At 40.6% G+C, this 24,303-nt stretch overlaps 2 protein-coding genes across 2 annotated transcripts; both read left to right on the forward strand.

Moving 5' to 3' along the window:
• Positions 1-4,376, forward strand: LOC115750902 (protein usf). The gene is made up of 5 exons (XM_030688524.2): positions 1-226; positions 1,092-1,234; positions 1,345-1,474; positions 3,354-3,545; positions 3,951-4,376. Exons 1-5 carry the CDS (start codon positions 41-43, stop codon positions 4,158-4,160), a joined length of 861 nt encoding a protein of 286 aa, XP_030544384.1. The 5' UTR covers positions 1-40; the 3' UTR covers positions 4,161-4,376.
• A 14,240-nt stretch (positions 4,377-18,616) lies between these two features.
• On the forward strand, positions 18,617-21,137 carry LOC115750900 (probable WRKY transcription factor 31). Its single transcript, XM_030688520.2, has 5 exons — positions 18,617-19,158; positions 19,381-19,479; positions 19,590-20,099; positions 20,194-20,307; positions 20,391-21,137. Exons 1-5 carry the CDS (start codon positions 18,706-18,708, stop codon positions 21,093-21,095), a joined length of 1,881 nt encoding a protein of 626 aa, XP_030544380.2. The 5' UTR covers positions 18,617-18,705; the 3' UTR covers positions 21,096-21,137.
• The last annotated feature ends 3,166 nt before the right edge of the window (positions 21,138-24,303 follow it).

A 24,303-nucleotide genomic window follows, 5' to 3' on the forward strand; every position in this document is an offset into this window, starting at 1 on the left:
CCGTTGGACGGTCGCTCGCTCCCACCAGCTCCCGAGGAACATGCTAGCAGTAGCAGCTGCACTGTCATCGTCATCTTCCAGAATCTTCTCGACAACCATCGTGAAGTCCACCTCCTCCTTCTTCTACCCTCCGCGCTCGACTCCTTGCCTCGCGATCCGCTCAATGGCCGACTCCGCCACTGCCTCGGCTCCCTTCACCAAAGTCCGCATCCAAAGAGAGGACACTGTGAGTCCCGTCTTGATGATCGCATTTCTGGTTCACAGCCCTTTGTTTGCCATTCCATGCCTCTGCTATCTTCTTTATCTTGCTCTGTATTTTTCCTGGGTTTTTTTTTTTTTGGCCACACAATGGATTGGGGTTTGTCTTGGTGTTTGCGGCGATGCACGACAAGGGTTGTTTTGTCGGGATTCTGGGTTTTTGAGGTTATAAGACAGTTGAGTGTAAGTTAGTGCTAGTGCAGCTTTTGGGTGGCTGAGAATGAGAACTATCCAATTCAGAAACTTTGAACGCTCTATGTGGAGGTTGGTGAATGGCAAATGCAACATCGGACTAATCTTTCTCTGTAATCAGTGGCTATCCGATACGGATAAGTTGTAGTTAGTGTCGGTGAAATTCGTGTAATTTTCCAGGGTGAAGTGTATTGCAAGTCGTATGTTGCCGTAGGTGTCGGAAGCCCATTTTTCCCCCTTTATCTTTCGGAGATTATTGTTGTTAGTTGTGTGGTTTTGAGCTCTATATCTTTCCCTTCCCCTCTCCAGCTGAAAGTATGAACAACAAGGTGCAATGAGGCACGTTTGCTTGATAGTTGTTTGTTCCCAAAGTGATTTGACAATCTGAGATGCACACACATGCTTTCTTAGAAACATGTGTATGGGCTTCAAAACCTTTGCTTGATAGTCGTTTGTTCCCAAAGTGATTGACAATCTGAGATGCACACACATGCTTTCTTAGAATCATGTGTATGGGCTTCAAAACCTGATATCTTCAGTTGTGTTTGAATCGGGTGTGGATCATTAATCATGAAACCTTTCTAGACACTAGAAAAACAAGCAACCACCTTTTTGCTTGATTTGTTTGTTTTGTTGATTAGGCCTTTGATGCATATGTGGTTGGAAAAGAAAATGCCCCCGGGATCGTGGTGTTGCAGGAGTGGTGGGGTGTGGATTTTGAGATCAAGAACCATGCTCTGAAAATTTCTCAAATGGAGCCTGGATTTAAGGCACTCATCCCAGAGTAATTACCTTTGTGCCTGTGGAACTGCATTTGCTGTCATTAAATAAGAGTGGATCAAAATGTTGTTCATTTGCTTGAGTTCACCTCCGGGTATATTGCTGTTATTGCAGCCTTTATCGAGGAAAAGTTGGTCTAGATGTTGCAGAAGCACAGCATCTAATGAATAGTCTTGACTGGCCGGGTGCTGTGAAGGATATCCATGCCTCAGTTAACTGGCTTAAGGCTAATGGATCTAAGAAGGTGAGGACTTTTTCCAAGTTGTATTATTGGATTTTCTATTTCTTCTTTTGCCATTTCCTCCTCTTGCAATTATTTCGTGGGTCTTCTTAGATATCCGTCGGTACAAGCTCTGGCTAACCTTTGATCTATTTGTGTAGTTGCCTATCCCCTCTTTTTATGTTAACTCTTTGGATTTTAGAACATGCATACAGAAGCTCGACCACATGCGACATTAATATAAATATCCTTAAGTAGTTGCATGCATATTGTACTATCCTATGACACCACCTGAGAATGATTGCTCATGTTTGATCAACCAAAGTCCTTCGAAAAGTTGTAATACAGGTTGTGATGGGGCATGTCTCATGTGCAATATTTTTGCTGCTATGGTAGTCATATTTGTGTTTGAAATCATCAGTAATCCTGCAGTTTCTGTTGCCGAGTGATTAAGCATCAAAGTGTGATTAAAATTACACACAATATTGGTATATGATTCAATTTACTTGCTACCTAAGGGTCTCTGGTTTAGGCTAGTTTTTGACTTGGCTTGGTCCGACCTTGGTTAGTGTAAATTTGTTTACTGCTTTGTCTTATGCAAAGTGGTGGTGATCTTGTTTTGTGAGTGATCAAATCCCTTCCTTTTGTTGGTTTCAATTTGTGTGAGTTGATCCTTCTGATCAATCTTCTGCTTATCTGCCAAATGAGAGGCTCATACTTCCTTTGTTGAGGTAAGTACAAATGGTCTGATTTGAGATTTCCTAAGAATTGACTTAGTGAAATTCCCTATTGCATATCTGAAAAAAAGGAATGATCCCTCCAGCTTAGGATTGATCTCAGATTCAGATAATGTGTCAGATCGGAATTCATTCACTACTAATTGGTCTCTTTATTTATGCATTAATGTTGATAGATGCATTCGCCATAGTTTTAGCATTATGGCAACCCGTGTCAAATATATAGCGGAGTTGGTCGCTCTAGCCAAAACGAATCTTATTTCGGCTATTACCTTCTCCATTACTATGTTCTCATACGTAGGGATACCCCCATTAGCAGGCTTTTGTAGCAAATTCTATTTTTTTCTTAAAAAACTCATTGGCGCCAAGCGTGAGGGAGTGTGAGACGTTTGGTAATCTCTCTGCCGACCAGGAGAAAAAAATCTCATTGAAGCAGCTAATCCCATGCATATCATAAATAGCTACTCTGGGGATTACCCATCCGTTAGGAGAGTTTATAAACAAATACATATCCTTGTTATCATTCCCTATCTTGAGATATACCATAAGACCAATAAGTTGATTTGAAATCTCTCTACCAACTTGTTGGCCTAAAAAAAGTAATCTTTCTCGATAAATTCGGTTGATTAGAATAAAATTTGTATCCCTTAAGAGCCGTATATGCACCTTCTGATGCATACGGTTCAACAAAAATTGCACAAAAAAAAAAAAAGAATCAATGTGTAGATTCTAGCCCTCTTTCTTTTACTTTTTTTTTGTATTTATAGCGGGGCCCTTTTCTAATCTAATTTTTGAATTTCTTAATGAAGCTGCTTTTTTTTTTTTCCCTTCCATTTTTCAAGAAAGAACATTTGATTTGCTATATTCCCATTTTTGCTTATGTTCCCAGGGAACTCAATTTTGCGTTATCCATTATTCGAATGTGGCATGCGTTATGATTTGTCATATCAAGCTAACTGAACATAAGTGCGATAAAAATCTTTGTTTCAGCAAGATTTGAGGAAGGATGATCCATTAGGCGTATGTAAACTCTTATGAATGTTTGCAAGTGGCTTATAGTTTCATCATAGTAGCAATTGAAAAAAGTTATGCTTTTTCTCCTCAAGAAATGTTCATTTTTTTAATTGAATCCTTAATTGAAGAATAGATTATTATCTTTGCATTAGGTTGGTGTGACTGGTTTCTGCATGGGAGGTGCTCTTTCCATTGCAAGTTCTGTTCTTGTCCCTGAGGTTGATTGTGTGGTTGCCTTCTATGGTGTGCCTTCTCCTGAGCTTGCTGATCCTGCTAAGGCTAAGGCTCCCGTACAGGCTCATTTTGGGGAGCTCGATAATTATGTTGGCTTTTCAGATGTGACGGTACGTATCTTTGCGCTTGTAACCTCTGAGAGTTTTCCCTGCTCATGTGGGGCTGCTTTTTAACTTTATTGTGGATGGAAGAATGAACAGAGTATCAAAACCCTCTGTTTGGCAACGCGTTAGATTGGTAGATTGATTATCCGTCGAAGTGTAACATCTAAGCACCGTTTTTGCTCTGGACATGGTTTTGTCAGCTGCTCGTCGTGAAGCTTTTTAATCTGTAATGCTCAATGCAAATTTAAATCAAGTAGCATGAGAAGTTAGTGTTTGGTTTCTGAGTTCTTCTGCTAAGATAACTGTTCCTCTTGTAGTATACCATTCTCTTGTGGCAGATGGATTTGACAGGTATTCTTTCACGTCACATGAAAGAGGCAGATAATGCATTTTGCTTATTCTTCTTTCCAGGCTGCCAAGGCTTTAGAGGAGAAGCTGAAAGCTTCTGGAGTCCCTCACGAGGTACACATTTATCCAGGCAGCGGGCACGCTTTTATGAACAGGTCTTCTGATGGTGTTAAGCGGAGGAAGAATATGGGAATGGAGGATGAAGATGAAGCTGCAGTCGAGCTTGCATGGTCTCGATTCAAGTCATGGATGTCCCGCTACCTGCATCCGTAGATGACTTATCTTTCATGTGTATGTGTGCGTATGTTCATGTAACCACGAGGCCGCTTTAGATGTGTCATGGTGTCAATAGTGAGTACTCGAGGCCATCTAAATAAGTGGTGTTCGCGTCTTTTAATGATGTAGGCTGCGTATATGAGTCTACATCTGTCTGTTCTTGTACCTATTTCATCTGCCAGAGGATCAATATCACGGAGATGGTTTGAAATATGAAGTTTTTGCCCTGTGCTGTGAGTTTTTGAGAGTTCAAATTCATTCTGTGTATTCTTTTGCCACATTGGAATGTCATGGTTCGTGAAAACTCGGGGGGTGATTCAACCTCTTCATAATCTATAATTTTCAACTTGGTACCTGAGGTTCAAGAGCTAATTAGACATTCCCCCACCACCCAACCCCCCCAACCCACCCACCCACACGCCACCACCCCCGCCACCCACCCCCCCCTCCTTCCTTCTCCTCTTTTAGGCCGAAGCCTGAACTGACCCTCATCATAATCTATTGTATACATTCGTCTTAACCAGACGGATGGACCACCTAGTACGCATTGGTCAAAAGAAAACGAGCCTTTCTCTGGAAGAATTTGAAAGGGAAGAGCTGCTTTATTAGAGGCATCTTCTTCTCTGTCTACCAACTTCTCGGTGTGAAATCTCCATCGTTCCTGTTTCCATCCATTTCTGATTAATCTTTACCTTTGCCAAATCTTCGGTGTAACGAGAGCGTCAATTCATACAATTGGAAGTAGAAATTAGGCACAAGTGCCAGGAAGTCCTATGAAATTGACCGGGCTGCATGGATCCAACTCTCGTGTCAAATGAATGGAACGTTCTGGGGTTGGTAGAGTAACGTAGTTCAGACGGATAAGGGCGAGAACGAGAAGGTCCCGAGTAAAATCACTTTGCCTTGTCAATACGGAAGTCTTGAGAGGTTAATGTTTTGGATAGAACAATACCTGAGCAACGACCGAACACTAGCCTCGTCTTCTCGACGTCGCCTTTGTCATATTCAACCACCCCTTGTCTTTCTCGACGTTTTGGCGTGCATGCCGTCCTCTAACCATTTTTTTTTTTTAAAGTCTAGGTCAGTCAACATAAATGCAGTTGAATGATGCATGTTTCAACCTTTGAGAGAGAGAGAGAGAGAGAGAGAGAAACGGACTCCATTGAAGAATTTTTAGTGGCGATAGAAACCCGGTCAATCTCGGGCCGCTCGGGTAGAGTCGAGCTCGTACTCCCTTTCTGTAAATCTATTCCATTTTGAATCGTACTCTCGTGTCATGTCAAGAATTGTTATCGTTGTGTTGAACCCGGTTTAATTGATCGCTTGGCGTCCTCTTTCGTTTTCCCAGCTAGATGCCTTCACACTTAGGAATGACCTGTTTAGCTCTCGCTATTAATTCTGCGACCATAGCTTAAAATTTGGAGACAACTTTGAATAAATTCCTTAACTTTCCCAACGATAATTTACCCCTTTCAATATTTCAACTGACGGACAAAGATATATGGTTGCCCATGTGGAAAGTCAAATTTTTTGCAGGGACTATAGGCAAAATGTTTGATTTAAATAAGACACGCACTTAACTTCTCAGAAAATGTTCAATAAAATGATTGAATTTCACGTTACCGAGAGTAGCCGACAAGAGTCAGATTCGCTACTTGGCGTGAGGAGAAATGCTTGGAAAGAAGGTACTCAATCACATGGGTCAGTGAAGACTAAACTGAACTTTCCATTGAAGGACAAAACCCAGAAAATGAGAAAGAAAAAGAATTGTTGATGATTCAAGTTTTACACGCATGCTTGGTCGGCAATGAATGATGAGGCAACTTACCTTTTATCTTATCAACATGGACACGTGATTAGAGGGCTAAGGAGGGACAATTACTTAAAAAAATTTAAACATATTGCACTTGTGTCAATTCAGTAATAAACCTTTTAATTTGGCCAATTTGGTCTCCAAAGTTTTGATAATTTGCAAATTGAGTCATTCCGGCCAATTTTGGACGGACATCAATGACGTCGATGCCGTTTGTCCTACATGGTACGACCGGTGCTGACGTTTTATTATTTATTTTTTATTGTTACGGACAAGGACCTTCGCACCCTCGCTCATGACGGAAGGGGCCGCGATAGCCCTCGGTGAGGCCATTGCGGCCTTGCCAGCTGTGGGTGCGAGGTCCCTCTCTAGAATTGGGCAAGAGCTTTTCGTGAATCACAAGCAAGGTGGCCCTTTCTGGCCAAAAGTTAAAGAAAAAAGAAGAAAATTATAAAAAAAATTATTTACGTCGGTGTTGGTCATATTACGTAGGACGATTGGTGTCTACATCAGCGATCTTCGGTTAAAATTAGCCGGAATGACTCAATTGACAAATTGACAAAAGGTTTAGGGCTAAATTGACTAAATTAACCAAATTGACACAAGTGCAATATATTTAAAATTTTTTAGGTAATTAGGCTGCCTATGAGATATCAATACACAAATAGGTTCCTTCTCAATTTATTTCGTGTAAGCAACTCCTTATTTATCGGATTCCATATGCTGTTTCTAATTCGTCTTGTAAGTGAAAGAAGTTATTAAAGCATCCCACAACACTTATCATATGTTCTTTATATACATGTGAGATTCATTTACCTATTAGGTTAGGCTTTTGAGTTTGGAGAGAATACATGTCTAAGCGATGTGAGATTATACTTAACACTGGCTACAAATTTGAGAGAGAAGTGTCGGCATCTCCTAAACAAGAATTCAAATTTTTGCTATGTCGATCCGCCGGCAGAAGTGGCTCTGAATCTTGAGCGAGATCCAGCTTCATAGGAGCTTCACATATCAGTTTCCTTTGTTGACCATCTTCACGAAGAGAGCATTGATGAAGCCATCAAGAAGTTGATTTTTATTTTTCAAATCGGATTTGTTGAAAACGAGGCCCACCCTTAGGGATCAAATCACAGAAGTCAGTCCCTCATTCGCAACATGAAAATCATATCTTTGTGAACAGTATCTTCTTCTTCTTTTTTCTACTATTTCTTCTCTAACCCCAATATTCTATTACAGTACAGCTTTTGCTGCCGGAGATCCTCAAAGGAAACGATGATAATGTTTTTTTTCCCTGCTAAATATTCACGTGTAAAATTAGAATGAATTCTTTGACCAAAAAAAAAAAGGATTAGAATGAATTCTTCATGGGGCCTTACCATATGTAAAATAGGGTTGTCAATGGGTCCGGCCAGGTCGTGTATCAATGATACCCAACCCGAAACAATAGGGAGATATGCTTGACCCGACCCAAAACACTAAAGACATTACGTAAAGTGATCGGGTCGGGTCGGGTTGGTATGGGTCGTGTTTCATGTTTCTTTTTAAAATTCAAGTCACGGTATTTCCTAGCTAGGGACTCCGGGCTGTCTATAATAGACTAGTGATAAGAATTATCAAAACAAGTCTATATGTCTTCCGTAATCGGGTATTCATGTTGGGCATTTGTACAGAGATTAAGGATTTACCAAGAACTTTCCTTGCATGAGTTGGCTCCAATAGATTATGAATTCTTTCATGAACATCGAGAAATCCCATATTCCATTCACAGAATCATAAATATTAGCGAGACTTAAATTTTCGAAATATTAATATTTATTTTTGCTAATATACAATGAAAGCTTGAGACTAATTATTTAACGTAGAAAACGAAAAAAAAAAAAAAAGCAGCAGACATCAATGAGTGTACGAGTGAAAATGGTTATATACGGTCAAGACACAACGTATGTACAGCAAGTATGCATGTGCATTGACAAGTATTAACCTAGGAAAATTACCAAAATAGTCATCAATCTATTGTAGTTGTGCCAATTTGGTATTAAACCTTTCAATTTGACTAACTAAATCCTAAACCTTTTAACAGTTTACAAATTTAGCTCTAAACCTTCCAATTGTTTCGCTCTTTTTTTTTGGTAAAAAATTATGTCGGTTTAGTCATAAATATTTTGATTGTCTAATTTAGTCATTATGACCAATTTTGATTAGAAATCACCGATATGACTATCTAGTCAGTGCCGACCATCATACATGACACACCAACGTTGACATGGACATTTTTTAGAATTTTATTTCTTTTCATTTCTTTTTTTCAAACATTGGGTTGGCGAGATTGCCACCCAACCCTCGTCAAGTTTAGATGAGGGCCTCTGCGCCCTTGTGGCTCCAAGTGAGGGTCAGGCAAGGACACCCTCACCCGCCCAAGGTTGAAAAAAAAAATCGCAAATTTGTCAACATTAGTGCCAACCGTGTCATGTATGACAACCGTCGCTAACTAAACTTCTATGTCATCATTTTCACTAAAATTGGTCAAAATAACTAAATTGACAAATTGTCAAAAAGTTTGTGATAAAATTGGCACAAATGAAGAATTTTGGACAATTTGTAAGAATTTTAGGATTAAATTGACTAAATTGAAATATTTATGACTGAATTTGTGCAATAGATTTAGGACAATTTGGTGATTTCTCCCTATCAAGCTATTTATGTTTAGATCACTGCGAAAATTAGGCTCCTTCTCCTAATTTCTTGTAGTAATTAATTTCCAACAGTTTTTCCAAACCCTTGTAACCCGCGTTTCACTCATTTTGACCTACCGCCGCAGACGTTTTTCTATTTTGCATTGTGTTTGGTTCGACCAAAGACAAAAGCAACAAAGGATGTGCGGCCTCCATGTACATAGTACCGCTTTGTGCAATACGCTCCAATACGCTCGTGAAAAGAAACATGAGCTTCTTGAACATTCAACATATAACTCAAAAGTTTGAGAGAGAGAGAGAGAGAGAGAGAGAGATTAGGGTTTATAGTTTACGCAGAGACATTGACAGAGAAGATGAATTTTCAGTAGGCAACATGTCAAGTCGTACAAGAAAAGCACACGTGAAAAGCTCACGCCTCATGCACAAATTTAATAAGATCACGTTTAAGACGTTGGCTGCTTCTCGTGTACACACCACAACACTTTTATAAGTTCAATTTGGCCCCTCTCCTTTGTCACGTTTTTCTCTCTTGTCCTGGGCCCTCCATGGTCTTCCCTCTTTGCCCTAAGTAAATTTTGGAAATGTCCGGATGAAGATTATAGACATACGGAAATCCATTGCAGTGTTGGTCCACAAATGACAGGTAATTGAACACTTCTACGGGCTAAAATGGCTACCCAACTGCATGGCTTGAGAGAGTTTGATGTAAGACTAAGCTAACGTGAGGTTCTTTAACTTATTTGGATTAGCGTTATCTGATGCTTGATATATATAAAAGAGCGCCGATAATCGATGAAATGAAAAAAGCTCCACGCCGATCAAGAAAGGCTACTCATTTTCTCTCTCAAGGGTTCAATAGAGTAATCAAGCATTCAATTTGGATCCGATAAATTCCGTATCGGGACCATGATTTTTCCGTCAAAGTAACTTCAGGGGCCAGACTTGAGCCTCACTCGATACACACTCACAAAGCTATTTGGTTACATGCATAAAAATAAATCGAATTGAAAAAGTTTGAATATCTATTGTTGTTCAAGGTGAAGAGTGCTATGTAATACCAACTAGAAAAACTAGATGATTTGTTGAGTTTGAACTATGAGCATGCCAAGGATGTCTTACCCCAATTGGGTTTTAGACTTCAGAGAGACAGCATCATGCCTCCACAAGTAAAGACTATTCCCAGCCAAAGCGTTCATCCCAAGTCTTGGGATTCACGTTCAAAACCCCAACACCCCCTTCTTTTTATTTTTATTTTTTTTTAACTGACTCGTCAAACAATGCGGCCCGCCATTTTCTCACATTCTAATTTCTGGCTTTGACCCCGTTCTCTGCATTTTATTATACCCATCCAGCTCATTTTTCTCTTTTCTAGCCATCTATTCATTTGTATAATTTTGACGTGTTCTCGTGATGTTTTTGTCCATCCAAATTAATCGATGACTACTTAATATTATGAATTCTTTTTCATTATCTCTCGAGATGCCGATACTTTGAATATTGCGACGATTGTCTTAATATATCGAGAACCTCTCCGGGCTCTCGATATATAAGTTGACGTAATGGAGATGGTATTTCCAAAAGAAGAAATCTGTACTTTGCCTGGTAGATTTGGCAATTCAATTATCAGGAGGGCAAAGTTTTAACATTGAAGAGTTGGTTTTGATTCATGAAAGCTCTGGTTGTGATCCCAATCATTTCATAATCTATAATTTTTAAATTTGATACCTGAGGTTCGAGAACTAATTAGACATTTTCCCCCCCGTTAAGGCCGATGTCTGAACATCTCGGTGTGAACTCTTGAGGGTTCCTGTTTCCATCCCTTTTGATTCAATCCAAAGTACAAATTAGACACAAGTACCAGGAAGTCCTACGAAATTGACCCGGTCATTTGGATTCAACTCTTGCCAAATGAATGGAACGTTCTGGGGTTTGGCAGAACGAGGACATTTAGATGGATGAGAGCGAGAAAATCCCTGAGGAAACATCTCTTGCCTTGACATGGAAGTTCGTGGGAGGTTAATGCCTTTGACAATATAATACCTGAACGATGACCGAATACTAGCTCGTCTTCTCGCAGTCGCCTTTGTCATAATCAACCACCCCTTGTCTTTCTCCAAAGTTGGTGTCTCCACCTTTTTCTTAACCATTTTGAGAGTCTCTTTCAACATAAATCTAGTTGAATGATGCATGTTTCATGCCGGCTCCTAGGTCATTTAATGTTGATGCCTGAAGACATAAAAAGTTTTACTTGTTATGGGACTAATGTCACCGGTCTCCATTTCTTTTAACTCCAATTTGACTCGAGTTGGATGAACCACGAGTAGTGCAACATTAAGTTCGGGTGAGGATTTTACTAATGGAGATGTTGAAGAATTGACTTTATTGGAGAAGTTCAGTGGAAATTGAACGCCGGTCGGTTTCAAACCGGTCAGGTACAATCAAGCTCGCATCCCCCTCTGTAAATCCCTATCAACCTTTGAACTGCATTCTCGTGTCACGTTATGAATTGTCAATGTCAAATTGAACCTCAATTTCATCAATGACGACGCATTCTCTTTCATTTTCCAGCTGAGTACCTTCAAACTTTGAATAAATTCAAATTTTATTCAACAAATTTATTTGTTCCAAAACCATCCTGGCATGGTTCATTGGAAACCTGGACTTATAGCGTGTGAAAGAGAATTTCATGTTTTCAAAATCCATACATGCATCTTACACAAGTTCTCTTCCCACAAAATGTTTCAACAAGCTTTGAGTAGTCTTCTCTTGGAGTCTTGGTTGACCCATCTCAGGATCTAATGACTTCATGTACTTAATTTATAGTATGTCGCTATTAGACAACACGGTCGTTTCATTATACAGTATGCTGGAATTAGTGATTCGGTAATTTAAAAGCTGGGAGAGAATTGCCAAAAAATTCCTAAACTTTATTTTTTTTGCCAATTGAATTATAAACCTTATGTATTTGTGTCAATTCGATCCATCCGTCCAATTTTGACCAAAAATCGCTGACATGGACGCAAGCCATCCTACGTGACGCTGTTGGCATTGGCGTGGATAATTTTTAATATTTTATTTATTTTTTCTTCCCTACTTCCTCTAGCCGATTGCCAAACCTCCGCGACTAGCCAAAGGCGAGGGCCGATGAGGCCAACACTAGGTGAGGTCGGTTTCGCCTACCCTTGGCAAGCTTGTTGTTTCTATTCATGTTTATTCAAAATTCACAAGATCGACGTCGTCACTAACTTTGTTGCAATCTTTTCTATGGTGAATGTTATCAAGCAGTATTGTTGTTAGGATGCACATGTTGAGTGAATTGTATTAGAAAAATCTCACATTGAAAAATTGATGTGATGGAGAATATTTCCTAGCTAGTTTAAAACTTATTGAATTAAACTTTTGAATGAATGTGAGTCCAACTGGTTATATCAATGGGCTCGGACATAAGCTCCCTCTTGGCAATTTCCATAGGTGAATGTATTAGGCTTTAGTTGCACGCTTCCAACAAATGATATTAGAACCGATACGCGTGTGAATGAGTTGTGTTAGAGAAATTCTAAATAAAAAAATAAGCTTTTGAATGAAGGTGGATTCGACTAAATATGTTGACGGGCTCTTACTTGGGCTTTCTTTTGGCGATCTCCTCATGTGAAAGTATCGAGTTTCTGCCGCGCGCTCTCAACAATTGCAATACCAAGGATGATAGAACTAGCTACCATTACCTAATTGTTTTATGATGACAAATGGTACTTGAATAAAACGTTCTAGGCTTGATGCTTCTTGCAAATCAGTCATAATGTATGAATAATCTTTACTTTTTTCTTTATCAGTTTAATATAATGACTGGACAGGAGTCAGATTTACTACTTGGCGTGAGGCGCAATGCTTGAAATCCATGGGAAAAAGGTACTCAAATCACATGGTAGGTAAAGACTAAACTGAAGTTTCCATTGAAGGACAAAACCCAGAAAATAAGAAAGCAAAGAATTGGTGATGAATCAAGTTGACGTACATGCTTGGTCGACAATGAATGATGAAGGCAACTTACCTTTGGAAAATTTGTCCGAAAAAGTCATAAAAAAGAGTCATAAACATATCGCACTTTTATCAATTCAATCCTAAATTTTTTAATTTTAGAAATTGAGTCTTAAATTTTTTCACGTTTTGTCAATTGAGTCCGTCTTAAGAATCACTCATGTTTTTTCTATCTCGATCCATCCGGAGTGGCTCTGAATCTCGAGCAAGATCAGGTTCTTAAAAGCTTGTCTATTTATTAGTTTCATTGCTTGTTGACTCTTATTCACGCAGGGCAGTAATGAAGTCATTGAAAAGTTTCATTTCTTAAATCATATGCGCTGAAAACGAGGCCGAAACTTAAGGATCAGATCACACCCGTCGGTCCCTCATTCGCAACATGAAAATCAAAACTGTGTGAACAGTATCTTCTTCTTCCCCATTTCTCTATTGTTTGTATATTTTTTCTCTTATCCTCAGCTTTGTCTTCATCTTCCGACGGTCCCCGGTGTGCACACGGAAAGTCTAGTCTGCTTCCGAGCGTATGTCTCTAGGGTTTCCTTTTTATTTTCTTTTCGTTGTATAATATTGTTTGGCTTTGATATTGTCGGTCCATTTAATGCTCAACACCTTGAAATTTCGCAGAGTTTTCTTTACCGTTTGGGGGATTTGATTCGTGGGAGAGCATATGTCACCATGATCTTAGTTGTTCTCTAAACCCTAATATTTTAGTTGATGTACAGCCTTTTTTTTTTTTTTTTTATAGTGTACTTTCTAAGTTTGAAAAATCAGTAACTGAAACTTATGCGTCTCCAATGACTAAATAACCCTTTTAATGTAACCCAAGATCCTCAGAAGAAACAACAAACACGTATGCTTTTTTGCTAATTCCTTTTATAAATATTATTAAAAATTATTACGTCGGCGCCACGTCGGCTTTCTCTAGTCAAAATTGACCGAAAAGATTGAACCGATACTAATGCAAAATGTTTAGGACTAAAACGACACAATTGCAATAAGTTTAGGACTTTTCTTGGCAATTATCCCCAATATTCTGGGGACTAGTCTATGTAGCTTCCCAGTCGGATATACACGTTGGTCATTTATGCTGAGATTAAGGGTTTACCAAGAACTTTCTTTGCATGACTTGGCTCCAATAGGCTATAAGTTCTCTCAAGAACATCATGGAAACCCCAATTTCGATTTACAAAAATCACAGAGATTAGTGAGGATTAATCTCTGAAAAAAATAAAAATTGCCTCGTCGATGGAAAAGTTTTCCCACTAATGGTCCTTCTTATATTAACCAAAAGAACAAAAGAACAAAGCATACGAGTGGGAATGGGGCTTTGTGGTCCATGCACAACAGTTGTACGGCAATCATGCATGCGGATTGACGCGTATTAAAACTATATGTGTCTAGATCGATACGAAAAGTATGCTCTTTCTCTTAACTTCCGTGTATCTATTTAAAACTCAACTCTTTATCAGAACCCTGGAAACGTGCGTTTCTCTCGTCTTGACTAGCCGTCGTCGCAGACAAGCGGCCTCCATGTAACCACGTTCGTTCATGGACATACCCACACTTTCTGCAATACACTCGTGAAAAGATATACGATCTTCTTGAACATTCAACATACAATTCAACGTTCAGTAAATATGAGAGAGAGAGAGAGAGAGAGAGAGAGAGAGAGAGTTTACAGAGTACGTGGAGACGTGGAACGGGAGATTGGGACGAGACAGAGAAGATGAATTTTGTCCAAGCAAACATACCAAGTGGTACTAGAGAAAGTACCACACATGAAAGATCATGTCCTATCCTATATTTTTGGGTTGCTTTTCGTGTGCACGCCACACCTTTTAGTTCACTTTTTGTTGGAGCCTTTCTAAAGTTCGATTTGGTCTTCCCTCCTTTGTCCCCTATTCTTCTCTCGTCCCGGGCCCTCCATGCATGCCATGGATTGTGCATGCTCTTCCCTTTTTGTCCTAGCAGATTATGGGAATGTCTGTATTAAATCAGAATCAATGACGGGGAAATGGAAAACTTCACTTCTAGAGGCTAAAGTTGCTACACAACTCCTTTGAGAAATTACCATAAAAGTTCTAAACCTATTGCATTTGTACCAATTCTAATTCGGTCCTGAACTTTTTAATTGAATCAAATTAGTCCTAAATTTTTTTGCATCGGTATCGGTTCAGTCCATCCGGCCAATTTAAGACAAAAACCACCGATGTGGACGTCGGTCGTCCTACGTGACACCACCGGTATTGGCGTGAATTTTTTTATAATAAATTTTAAATAATTTTTTGAATTTATTATTATTTTTTTTTCTTTTGTTTTCCCTTGCTTTTTTTTTTTTTTTTTATTTCCTTGTTAGTAGCCAACAAGGTCCCCCTTACCAAATCCGGCAAGGTCGACCCTCGCCCGGGCAAGGATGGCCACACTTGAGGGAGGGAGAGGCCGGTGAGGCTCACCCCGGCCTAGGCGAAGGTCAACCTCCTCCTCGATGCGAGGCCGAACCCCACCCAAGAGAGGCCAAACCTCGTGTAAGCGAGGCCCGATGAGCTCGCCCTTGCCCGGGCAAGGGTGGCCTCTCCAGATCTAGCGAGGGAGCCCTTCGCTTGCACTCCTGCTCCGCCCGAGGAGGCCGACCCCTGGCTGTGGCCAGAGAGGGTGACCTCACCCGGGTGAGGCCGGCCCTCGCCGACCACTAGCAATAATAATAGGGGGAAGAAAAAAAAGTAAGGAAAAAAAAACAAAAGAATAAAAAATTTTAATATTTAAAAATCATAAAAAGAATTTCATGTCAACACCGCACAATGCCACATGAGACGGCTGGAATCCACGTCGGCAGTTTTTAGTCCAAATTAGCTCGATGGACTGAATTGGAATCAATGCAAAAAGGTTTAGGACTAAATTAGTCCAATTGAAAAGTTTATGATGGAATTAGTATCAATGCAATAGGCTTAAGACTTTTTTGGTATTTTTTTCCAACTCCATGGCCTAGGAAAGCTTCCTGTAACACTATCAATCCTTAAATGATTAGGCATAAACTTTGTTTTCTAGATGATGTAATATGGCATCTTATGTCTCCTTTAAAATGGAAGTCTCGAGAGAAGAGGATTGATCATGTTCACATCATGCATAAATGCTTGCACACCTCTTAGTCAATATATAAAGAGCATGTGAGACTCGGTTAACGAAGGGTTTTCTTTTTTGTTTGCTACATATGACATCTAATTTCTCTTATTGACTTACTGAATGCGAAAATGGTAATACAAAGTTTGAGGTTCTTTAAATATAAGATATATGAGAGCACTGGTAATTGACGAACTAATAGGGCTCTTTGCTGATAAAAAAAAAAAACTATCGTATTATCTCTCAAGGGTTTATCATAATGATCAAATGCTTCATTTGAACCCCGATAACTTCCATATTCAAACCATGATGTTTTCCCCTTAAAGTAACCCCGAGGGACGCGCTTGCCATTCCATGAGTGGAGCCTCACCTTATGCATGTCGATAGTGCTGTTTGCATGCATTCGTGTAAGATCAGTCAAGTCGAAAAGTTTGAATGTACCGTGTTATCCAAAGTGGGAAAATGCTACGTAATTAAAAAAAAAAAGATTTGTTTAAGTTTGAACTATGAGCACACCAACTACATCTTATCCCCATTGGGTTTAGTCTTTAAGAGAGACAACATGATGCCTCCATGCCGGCCATCGCAAGTCATGGGACTCACGTCCGAAACCCCAACATCCCTTTTTGACTGACTCGTCAAACAATGCGGCCCACCATGCCAACCATTTCCCCCTTTGCTTGGCTTGCTTCCTCTCCCTTTCTAGTTTTGACCCCACTCTACAATCGATCGGCAACATCTAGCTAGCTCATTCTCTCTTTCCTCGTGACTGATCCCATTGAGAGACTTTCGGGGTTGTTGACATTTCCGTCTTTGAACTTTGGCCAGACGTGCAATATAATTTTTGGACTTTTAATCTATTTAATATGATCTCTAAATGTTAGCCCATATCGTCCTTAAACTTTGGGTAAATCTTTAATCTAGTCCCTGAATTATATGAAAATATCCAATATTATTCTTTCAACAATTCAAGTTCGGGGGCTAGATTGAACATATATCAAAATTTTAGGAACTATATTGAACAAATAAAAAGTTCAGAGACGAAATTACATATTGGATCAAAATTCACAAATCATTTGTGTCATTTTTCAAAAAGAAAAAAAACTAAAGGCGGTCTCTTCTGCCCGATGGATTAGGCAATTTAGTTATCACAGAGGGAAACTTTCAACTTTTTTTTTTTGGGTCCAAACTTTCAACGTTCAAGAGTTCTTTTTATAGACCATTGAATTTAGTCCCAGTCCTGGAGATCTTGATGTTATTTTTGTTTTTGTGGATAACGTGAATCATGGGACGCGTAAATCTTTTGAACCCTCGAACCAAGATGTATAAAAGATAATTCGGGATCGAACTCGTGACTTGTTATCTATATACGTCAAATACACCGTTATACTTGATTGTTTCGGTTATTTCATGGTTTGAAGAGCATACATTGACAAGAATCATATTCGAAACTTGGGTACCCATTGATTACACGGGTTATCATTAACAAATTCCTCGGTCATTCAACCGTAAAATCCCGAAATTTCTCTTCAAGTTGACTCGAAATGGGGGAAGAGATCTTATGTCGCTTTTCTAGATTTGCTTACCACTCGAGGGTTTCTGGTCACGAGATCGGATCTTGGGAATTTTCTACGGTCGTCATTTTCTCCTTTTTAACCGTTCTTTTTTCTCTAACAAAGACACATGTGGAAACAGCAAGGAATAAACCCCAACGAACATTCCCAAAGCCTCGCGGGCAACAAGAGGAAAAATCCAGAGCAAAAGGGGTGGGGGGGAGGGGAGCGTGTGGTGGAAAGAAACGGGCGGGGCAAGGTCGGGTCGGCAATCGCGGGTTCAAGACAGTTTTACCCGCGAAAAGGAAAAACCCCATGCGATTCGGTCCAAGCGAGGGAGGACGGAGTCAAGTCAACCCGCTACTCTCGGTCCGAAACGGTGCCGAAAATCATCCCCAATTCCGACGTGACGCGCGGTCAAACGCCGTTCAAAAGATCCCTGGGGGAGGGGGTCCCACCACCACCACCACCACCACCATCACAACCGTTGACTCGGACTGGTGATCCGACGGTGCCGGGCCTATCGGGGCGGTGAACTCTCGGGAACGCGTCATTTGTCTTCTCTTTCCCATTTCGGTATTAATTAATTAATTTCCCCTCACGCTCCCACACAACTCTTAAATTGACCCCGAAGGAAAAATGACAAAAGTAATGATCAAACTTGTTTCTAAAAAGTGGGCCCCACGGCCTTCGCGTTGGGGCCCACATCAAGTGGTCCTACCGTCCACTTGTCACCGCTTCCCATCTTTCCAGTTTTGCTGAGGCTACCTCTATCGTACATGTTCTTTCAAAAGCAGTAATAATAATAACTCTTCCTTTTTTCTGTCGAGTTCTGAAAATCATAAAAAAAATAATAATAAGTGAAATTAATGTGCCAATTTCCTTAGAAAAGTCTCAAACTTTTGTCCTATCTCTAATTCTAATTTATGTGATCTTGGCTCCGTCCGTCTCTTTTGAGAGAGCAAAAGGGTCGAACTCTATATCATCACCCTTTCAATTCCTTATCAGTAGGGTCGCATGTCGCCCATCAAGATTTTCACATTTTCCATGATATTGCGTGTCCACATCCAACCATTTCTTCGTCATTTCAAACCAAATAAATTATCATCAAAAATAAAATTAAAAAAAATAGAGCAAAAAGAAAAAGAAAAAGAAAAAGAGGCAATGACGACGACGACAACAACGACAAAGTTAGCATTCAGCTAACACACAGTTTGGTCTTCTCTTCCAAAGAACTCTCTCCTTTTATATAGCCGAGTCCATTGCACCGTTTCAAAGACTTCACTCTCTCTCTCTCTCTCCTCTCCGTCTGCTATAACTCTTCTTGATTTATGGCCAAGGGAGGTGGACTCTCCATTGATTCAGATCCAGTCGGCTTCTTCCTCCTCCACCACCACCACCACCACCAACAACCTCCCCCCACAGTCATCAACTCCTTGTCTGAACACCATCCCAGCAAGCGCAGATTGCTTCCTGCGCCAACCATGGATCACCACCCTCACCGCCACCACGCCCACGCCGCCACAGTCAACGTGTCCGCAGCTGCTCCTCCCACCACTATTCAGTTCCCTCTCAACCTCATATCTCGTCGGGACACTTCGCCGCAGCCGCCGATGCCGCCTGTGGCAGCCAATGAGAAGCGGGCTGTCATCGACGAGATGGACTTCTTCTCTATCAAGAACTCCGGCGAGACCGCCGCCAAGAACATCGTCTCGTCATCCGATGACGGTGACGCTCGAAAGGACTTGACCAATGGACCTTCCAATCTTGATTTCAATGTGAACGTGAGTTACCCAGATGGAAAATTTCTCATCTTGTAGTATGTATCAGGTTATCTGACTGTGATTTGCTAAGTTTTCTCGCTTTTTTTGTCTTCCAATCTTGATTTCAATGTGAACGTGAGTTACCCAGATGGAAAATTTCTCATCTTGTAGTATGTATCATGTTATCTGTCTGTGATTTGCTGAGTTTTCTCGCTTTTTTTTTGTCTTGTCTCTCTCCCTTAGACTGGTCTGAATCTTCTGACGACGAATACTAGCAGTGATCAATCCATGGTGGATGATGGGATATCGCCAAACTCTGAAGATAAAAGAGCTAAGAATGAGGTGAGGATTAAGTGAAATCATTAATCAAACAGACGACTTTTTGTTCTTTCTGGATTCTTTTCTGGATTGATGTAAAATGTAATTCACTGTACCATTTGATTTTGATTCAGCTAGCCGTTCTTCAAGCCGAGGTTGAGCGGATGAACAATGAGAATCAACGGTTGAGGGACATGCTAAGTCAAGTGACCACCAATTACAATGCTCTAGAGATGCATCTGATTGCAGTGACGCAGGATCAGAAACCCGAAAACTCCAGCGAAAATCGGAAATCGAAAGACAAGAAAGAAAACAGCAGGCTGATGGTGCCAAGGCAGTTCATGGATCTCGGCCTCGCTGCGGCGAATAACTCGGACTCCCCCTCTTCATCAGAAAGAGGGACTCGTGATCGGACGGGATCGCCGGTGAATAACAACAGAGAGCCTGCCGAAGTCGGCATCGGGTTGGATCAAGATAAGAAGGAATCAGCAAGCGGGAGGCGCAAGCAAGAAGAGAGTCCGGATCAAGAATGGCTTCCCAACAAGGTTCCCAGATCAATCAGCCCATCGAAGAGCGTCGATCAGACAGAGGCCACGATGAGGAAGGCGCGCGTCTCGGTCAGGGCTCGTTCCGAGGCTTCCATGGTAAGCGATTTTCCAATCATCAAATTGAGCTGTGACAAGCACTGTTTGATCAATTTCGGTTGAATCCGTTAACAGCTATTCCAAATTTTCGCAGATCACTGATGGATGTCAATGGCGAAAGTACGGGCAGAAGATGGCGAAAGGGAATCCGTGCCCACGAGCCTACTATCGATGCACCATGGCTGCTGGTTGTCCGGTCCGAAAACAAGTATGTCTAAAATTCCTTTTGATGTTTGGTAAATTAATTGAGAGTTGAGTCGTCTGAGTGCTTACTCTCTGATTTCTCGTTAGGTACAAAGATGTGCAGAGGATCGATCCGTGCTCATCACCACATACGAGGGCAATCACAACCACCCGTTGCCTCCCACCGCCATGGCAATGGCCTCCACAACCTCCTCAGCAGCTCGGATGTTGCTGTCCGGGTCAATGCCAAGCGGCGACGGCCTAATGAACACTAATTTCCTGACTAGAACACTCCTTCCATGCTCTTCCAGCATGGCAACAATATCAGCTTCAGCCCCATTCCCTACCGTTACACTGGACCTAACTCAGAACCCCAACACATCACAGTCTCAGGCCACGCCGGGGCAATTCCAGGTCCCATTCCCGAGCCCAGGCTCGAGCTTGGCCAACCCTTCAGCCGCTCTGCTGCCTCAGATTTTTACCCAGGCTCTGCACAATCAGTCCAAGTTCTCCGGCCTTCAAATGTCTCAAGATTCGAAGGCATGCCGATTGGAAGGCCAAGCCCAAGTGCCGCAACCACTTGGTCAGGGACAGCCGAATAGCATCTTCGCCGACACGCTAAGCGCGGCCACCGCCGCCATTGCCACCAATCCGAATTTCACCGCCGCCCTAGCCGCAGCGATCTCCTCCATAATGGGCGGCTCGAATCCGAGCGGGAGCAGCGGCATGTCGAGCCTCGTGCCATCCGGCGCGAACAACCAAAGCAACAGCAGCAGCAACAACAGTAGCAATGACAACAAAATCAGCAGTTGAAGCCTTCCAAGCAAATCAAATAAAGAAGTCAAGAAAGCTCCAACATTTCCTTCTCTCCTAGGAAGAAAAGTTCTTTCATTCTCTTTGCTTTTCTATTATTGCTGCTACAACTACTCTTTTTCTTATTGGCATCTTGTTTATGGGGGTGTGGAGGATAACAAAAGAAAGGTATACGCATGGTCATTCTTTAGGGTTTTCTAGGGGTGGAAGGGACAATTGGAAGTGAACATAGCATTACTATTCTTTCTTTGTTAGAATAATTTGTGGGTAATCAAATTCAAGTGCATGTCAAAACATAAAGCCCCAAAAAAAAACCAAGAGAGAGAAAAGTACAAAATACAGAAGAATGAAAGTTTAGTAATTGTTTATTTTTGCCCTTTTTTTTTTTTTTGGTCGAAATTTTTTGTTTCGATTGTGCTTTTGTATGTATATGGAAATCAATGGAAGTTGCCTCTTTTGTTATACTCTCATTGTCAACATGACAATGTTTGTTTGTGCTTTTCTTTCTAGATGAAGCCAAAGGAGAAGAAGAAGACAAAGGAAAGTTGATAAGAATTGGAGGACAATCTTGGACCTATCCTTTCCTTTTGTAGTTACTTAGAATCAAGTGGCATTTAAGAGAGGAGTCAAGAATATCGTCCAAAAAAAGTTAGAAAGAAAATTATTTAAAACAAATACGGGCGGCCCGGATCGCACGAGTGAATAGAAAGTTGGATCTAATGAGAGGTGGATTTTTCCAAGACACGGGAGGGAGAGTAAAGAGAGTAAGAAATTAACGTAAGGAGACTTTAATTTAATTTTTTTAAGGTATAATGATGTTGCAAGTACATGCACTCCTTGTTTAGTTTTTGAGGTTTTTATTTTTCAACCAAGTATCTTTTAACTTTTCAAATGTCAGACCTATGTTAAAATCGTGGATGGAAAATGCCAAATTGGACATTAATGTCGATTAATTACCATTGGTATACCACATTTGGTCTCCAACACGGCCTCTTGGAACAATCTCTTTCTCTCTCATCATCATATAATACCTAAACGGAAAGGGCACAAATAGCTAGCCACGTCAATAGTTGACTTTAGCTTGTACTATGGAAGGAGCAATTTGAGCAAAATCACATAAGATGGCAATTCATTAACCGGAGATCTCTCATATTGAAACCCAATTTGAAATGTTAAGGTACTTGATTGCAAAACGGACAAAAGCTTAAGGGACGTGCTTCCCAATTTTTCTTACCTGGTCCCCATGTTTATGGTTTTTATTCCCTTTTAATAGATTCTTTTACTGTGATATAATGTATAATTTTTTTTAACCTGTTCTTTTCATTTTCCATCAATTAATTTTTTTTTAGTTTATTAGCCATATTCTGCTAATTCCAGTATGTGAGTAAGTTCAAACCTCACATATATCCCATCAATTGGAGAATTAACATATTGAAAAATGATCGATGATCGACTTATTTACTTTACAACGCGTCGTATATATATGAAGTTAGAGTTGTTGAAAGCCATATCATAACACGAGAAGATTGTTGATAATTTAGTAGTAACTAATGAATAATTCGGATGATGTTATTTCCAAATCACAAATAAATTTCTCTTTTTTTCTCAAAACAATCATTTTAAACGCCTTCATTGTTGCTCGGTAAATTGTAATTTTTTTTTTCCAGGGTTTGTGGTTCGAGTTGATGACACGTCAAGGAAAGAGAAGGTGGGATTGCTCTTGGTTTGTCTCGTTTGGTCTTAAATGGATGTAACGGGATGATTCTCTGGATTTTTAGTTCACCATTCACGTTCCCATCAAAGAGTTTAACTATTGACTTGTCAATTTGGGTGCTTCTGTTTTGACTTGGAGCATCTTTATCTCCGCAATGGCAATGAAATCCACAAGAGGAAGTTTGAAGGTGATGATGACGAACTCGGATCCTTGTTCTCCTGACAATGCCTTTGCTTGATTTGAACAATGCATTTTGTTCTCCTGAAAAGTACTAAGAAATGCAAGACAGAAAAAAAAATTCATGTTAATTGCTTGGTTTTCGTATGTTTTCAACCCTTTTCATTTGTATTCAAATTTATAGCATAACCATGCATATCTATTCGCGGTGATCGGTTCTAGGATGGGAGGTTCCTATCTTAGAACCGGGAACCGTCCACTGGTTCATGGACCCATCTAAGAACTGAAAACCGCTCACTGTTTTTTGAACCCAATCAAGAGAACAGGACCACCGGTTCGGTCCAATTTCCAAGTAGGTCCATAGAACTGGCCGTATCTTGGGGCTTGGAATAAAAAATATTTCTTGAATATCTATTTTACATATATACAAATGTGTCTTGAATCAAATCCATGTCACAGTCTCTTGCCAATTGAAGTAGAAGTAGCATGACCAGTTAAATCAAGCTCAACATGCTCCTACTTTAATCCTTCGGAAACCGGATGGAAACTCACCATCAGCTTTACAAACATAAGAACCATTGCACTTCTTGCCGGTCCTAGAAGCGAACGTTCTAGCAGATCGGCACTGGTAAGGACAAGGAGGGTGTAGATACCCCCGAATTGGCCATCTTCGCAGCGCGATTGCACTGGAGATCGAATTTCGATGGCTCTAGATGAGCAGATTTGGGCGTCCTAATCGCAGCACGAGTTCTATCTAGGCCGTTCTTAGTCAAAGAAGAGTGAGAGAGGAAGAATCTGAGACAGCCTCTCCTAGCTTCGATGGAGGTGGAAAAAGAAGAGCAAGATGAGGAAGCGTTGCTGCTTCGGCTGTGGCAGACGACATCATCGAGGCGACCATAGGCTATGGTTTCTTTCTGAGAGAGAGAGCGTGCGCGAGGATTGAGGAGCGAGGAAGGAGGCGGGCTCGTGAGCAAGATAGAGCTAAAGCTAATTAGGATTTCCGAAAGATAAAAATTATGATACATATACGTGTGTCTGTGTACCGGTCCGGTCCGAGTAGATTGCGCGAACCTTAGATACAGATGTAATTATACTGTTTTCTTCTTGTTCATTAAGAGAGAGGAGTAGAAATCCATCTTTACGAGCAGATGATATGAATTGGAAGATGAGGTCTGATACATGAACATTGGAAAAAATTTCAAGAAAAAAAATGTATGTAAAAGAAATGGATGTAATTGTTAGAAAGGAAAGGGAATGGATGAAAACTTGGAAACATTGTTGGAGAAACATTTTACAAACTGGGATAAACGAGATTTT

Source organism: Rhodamnia argentea, chromosome 7 (genome assembly GCF_020921035.1).
Source record: "Rhodamnia argentea isolate NSW1041297 chromosome 7, ASM2092103v1, whole genome shotgun sequence".
In the NCBI taxonomy this organism is placed as follows: Eukaryota; Viridiplantae; Streptophyta; class Magnoliopsida; order Myrtales; family Myrtaceae; genus Rhodamnia; species Rhodamnia argentea.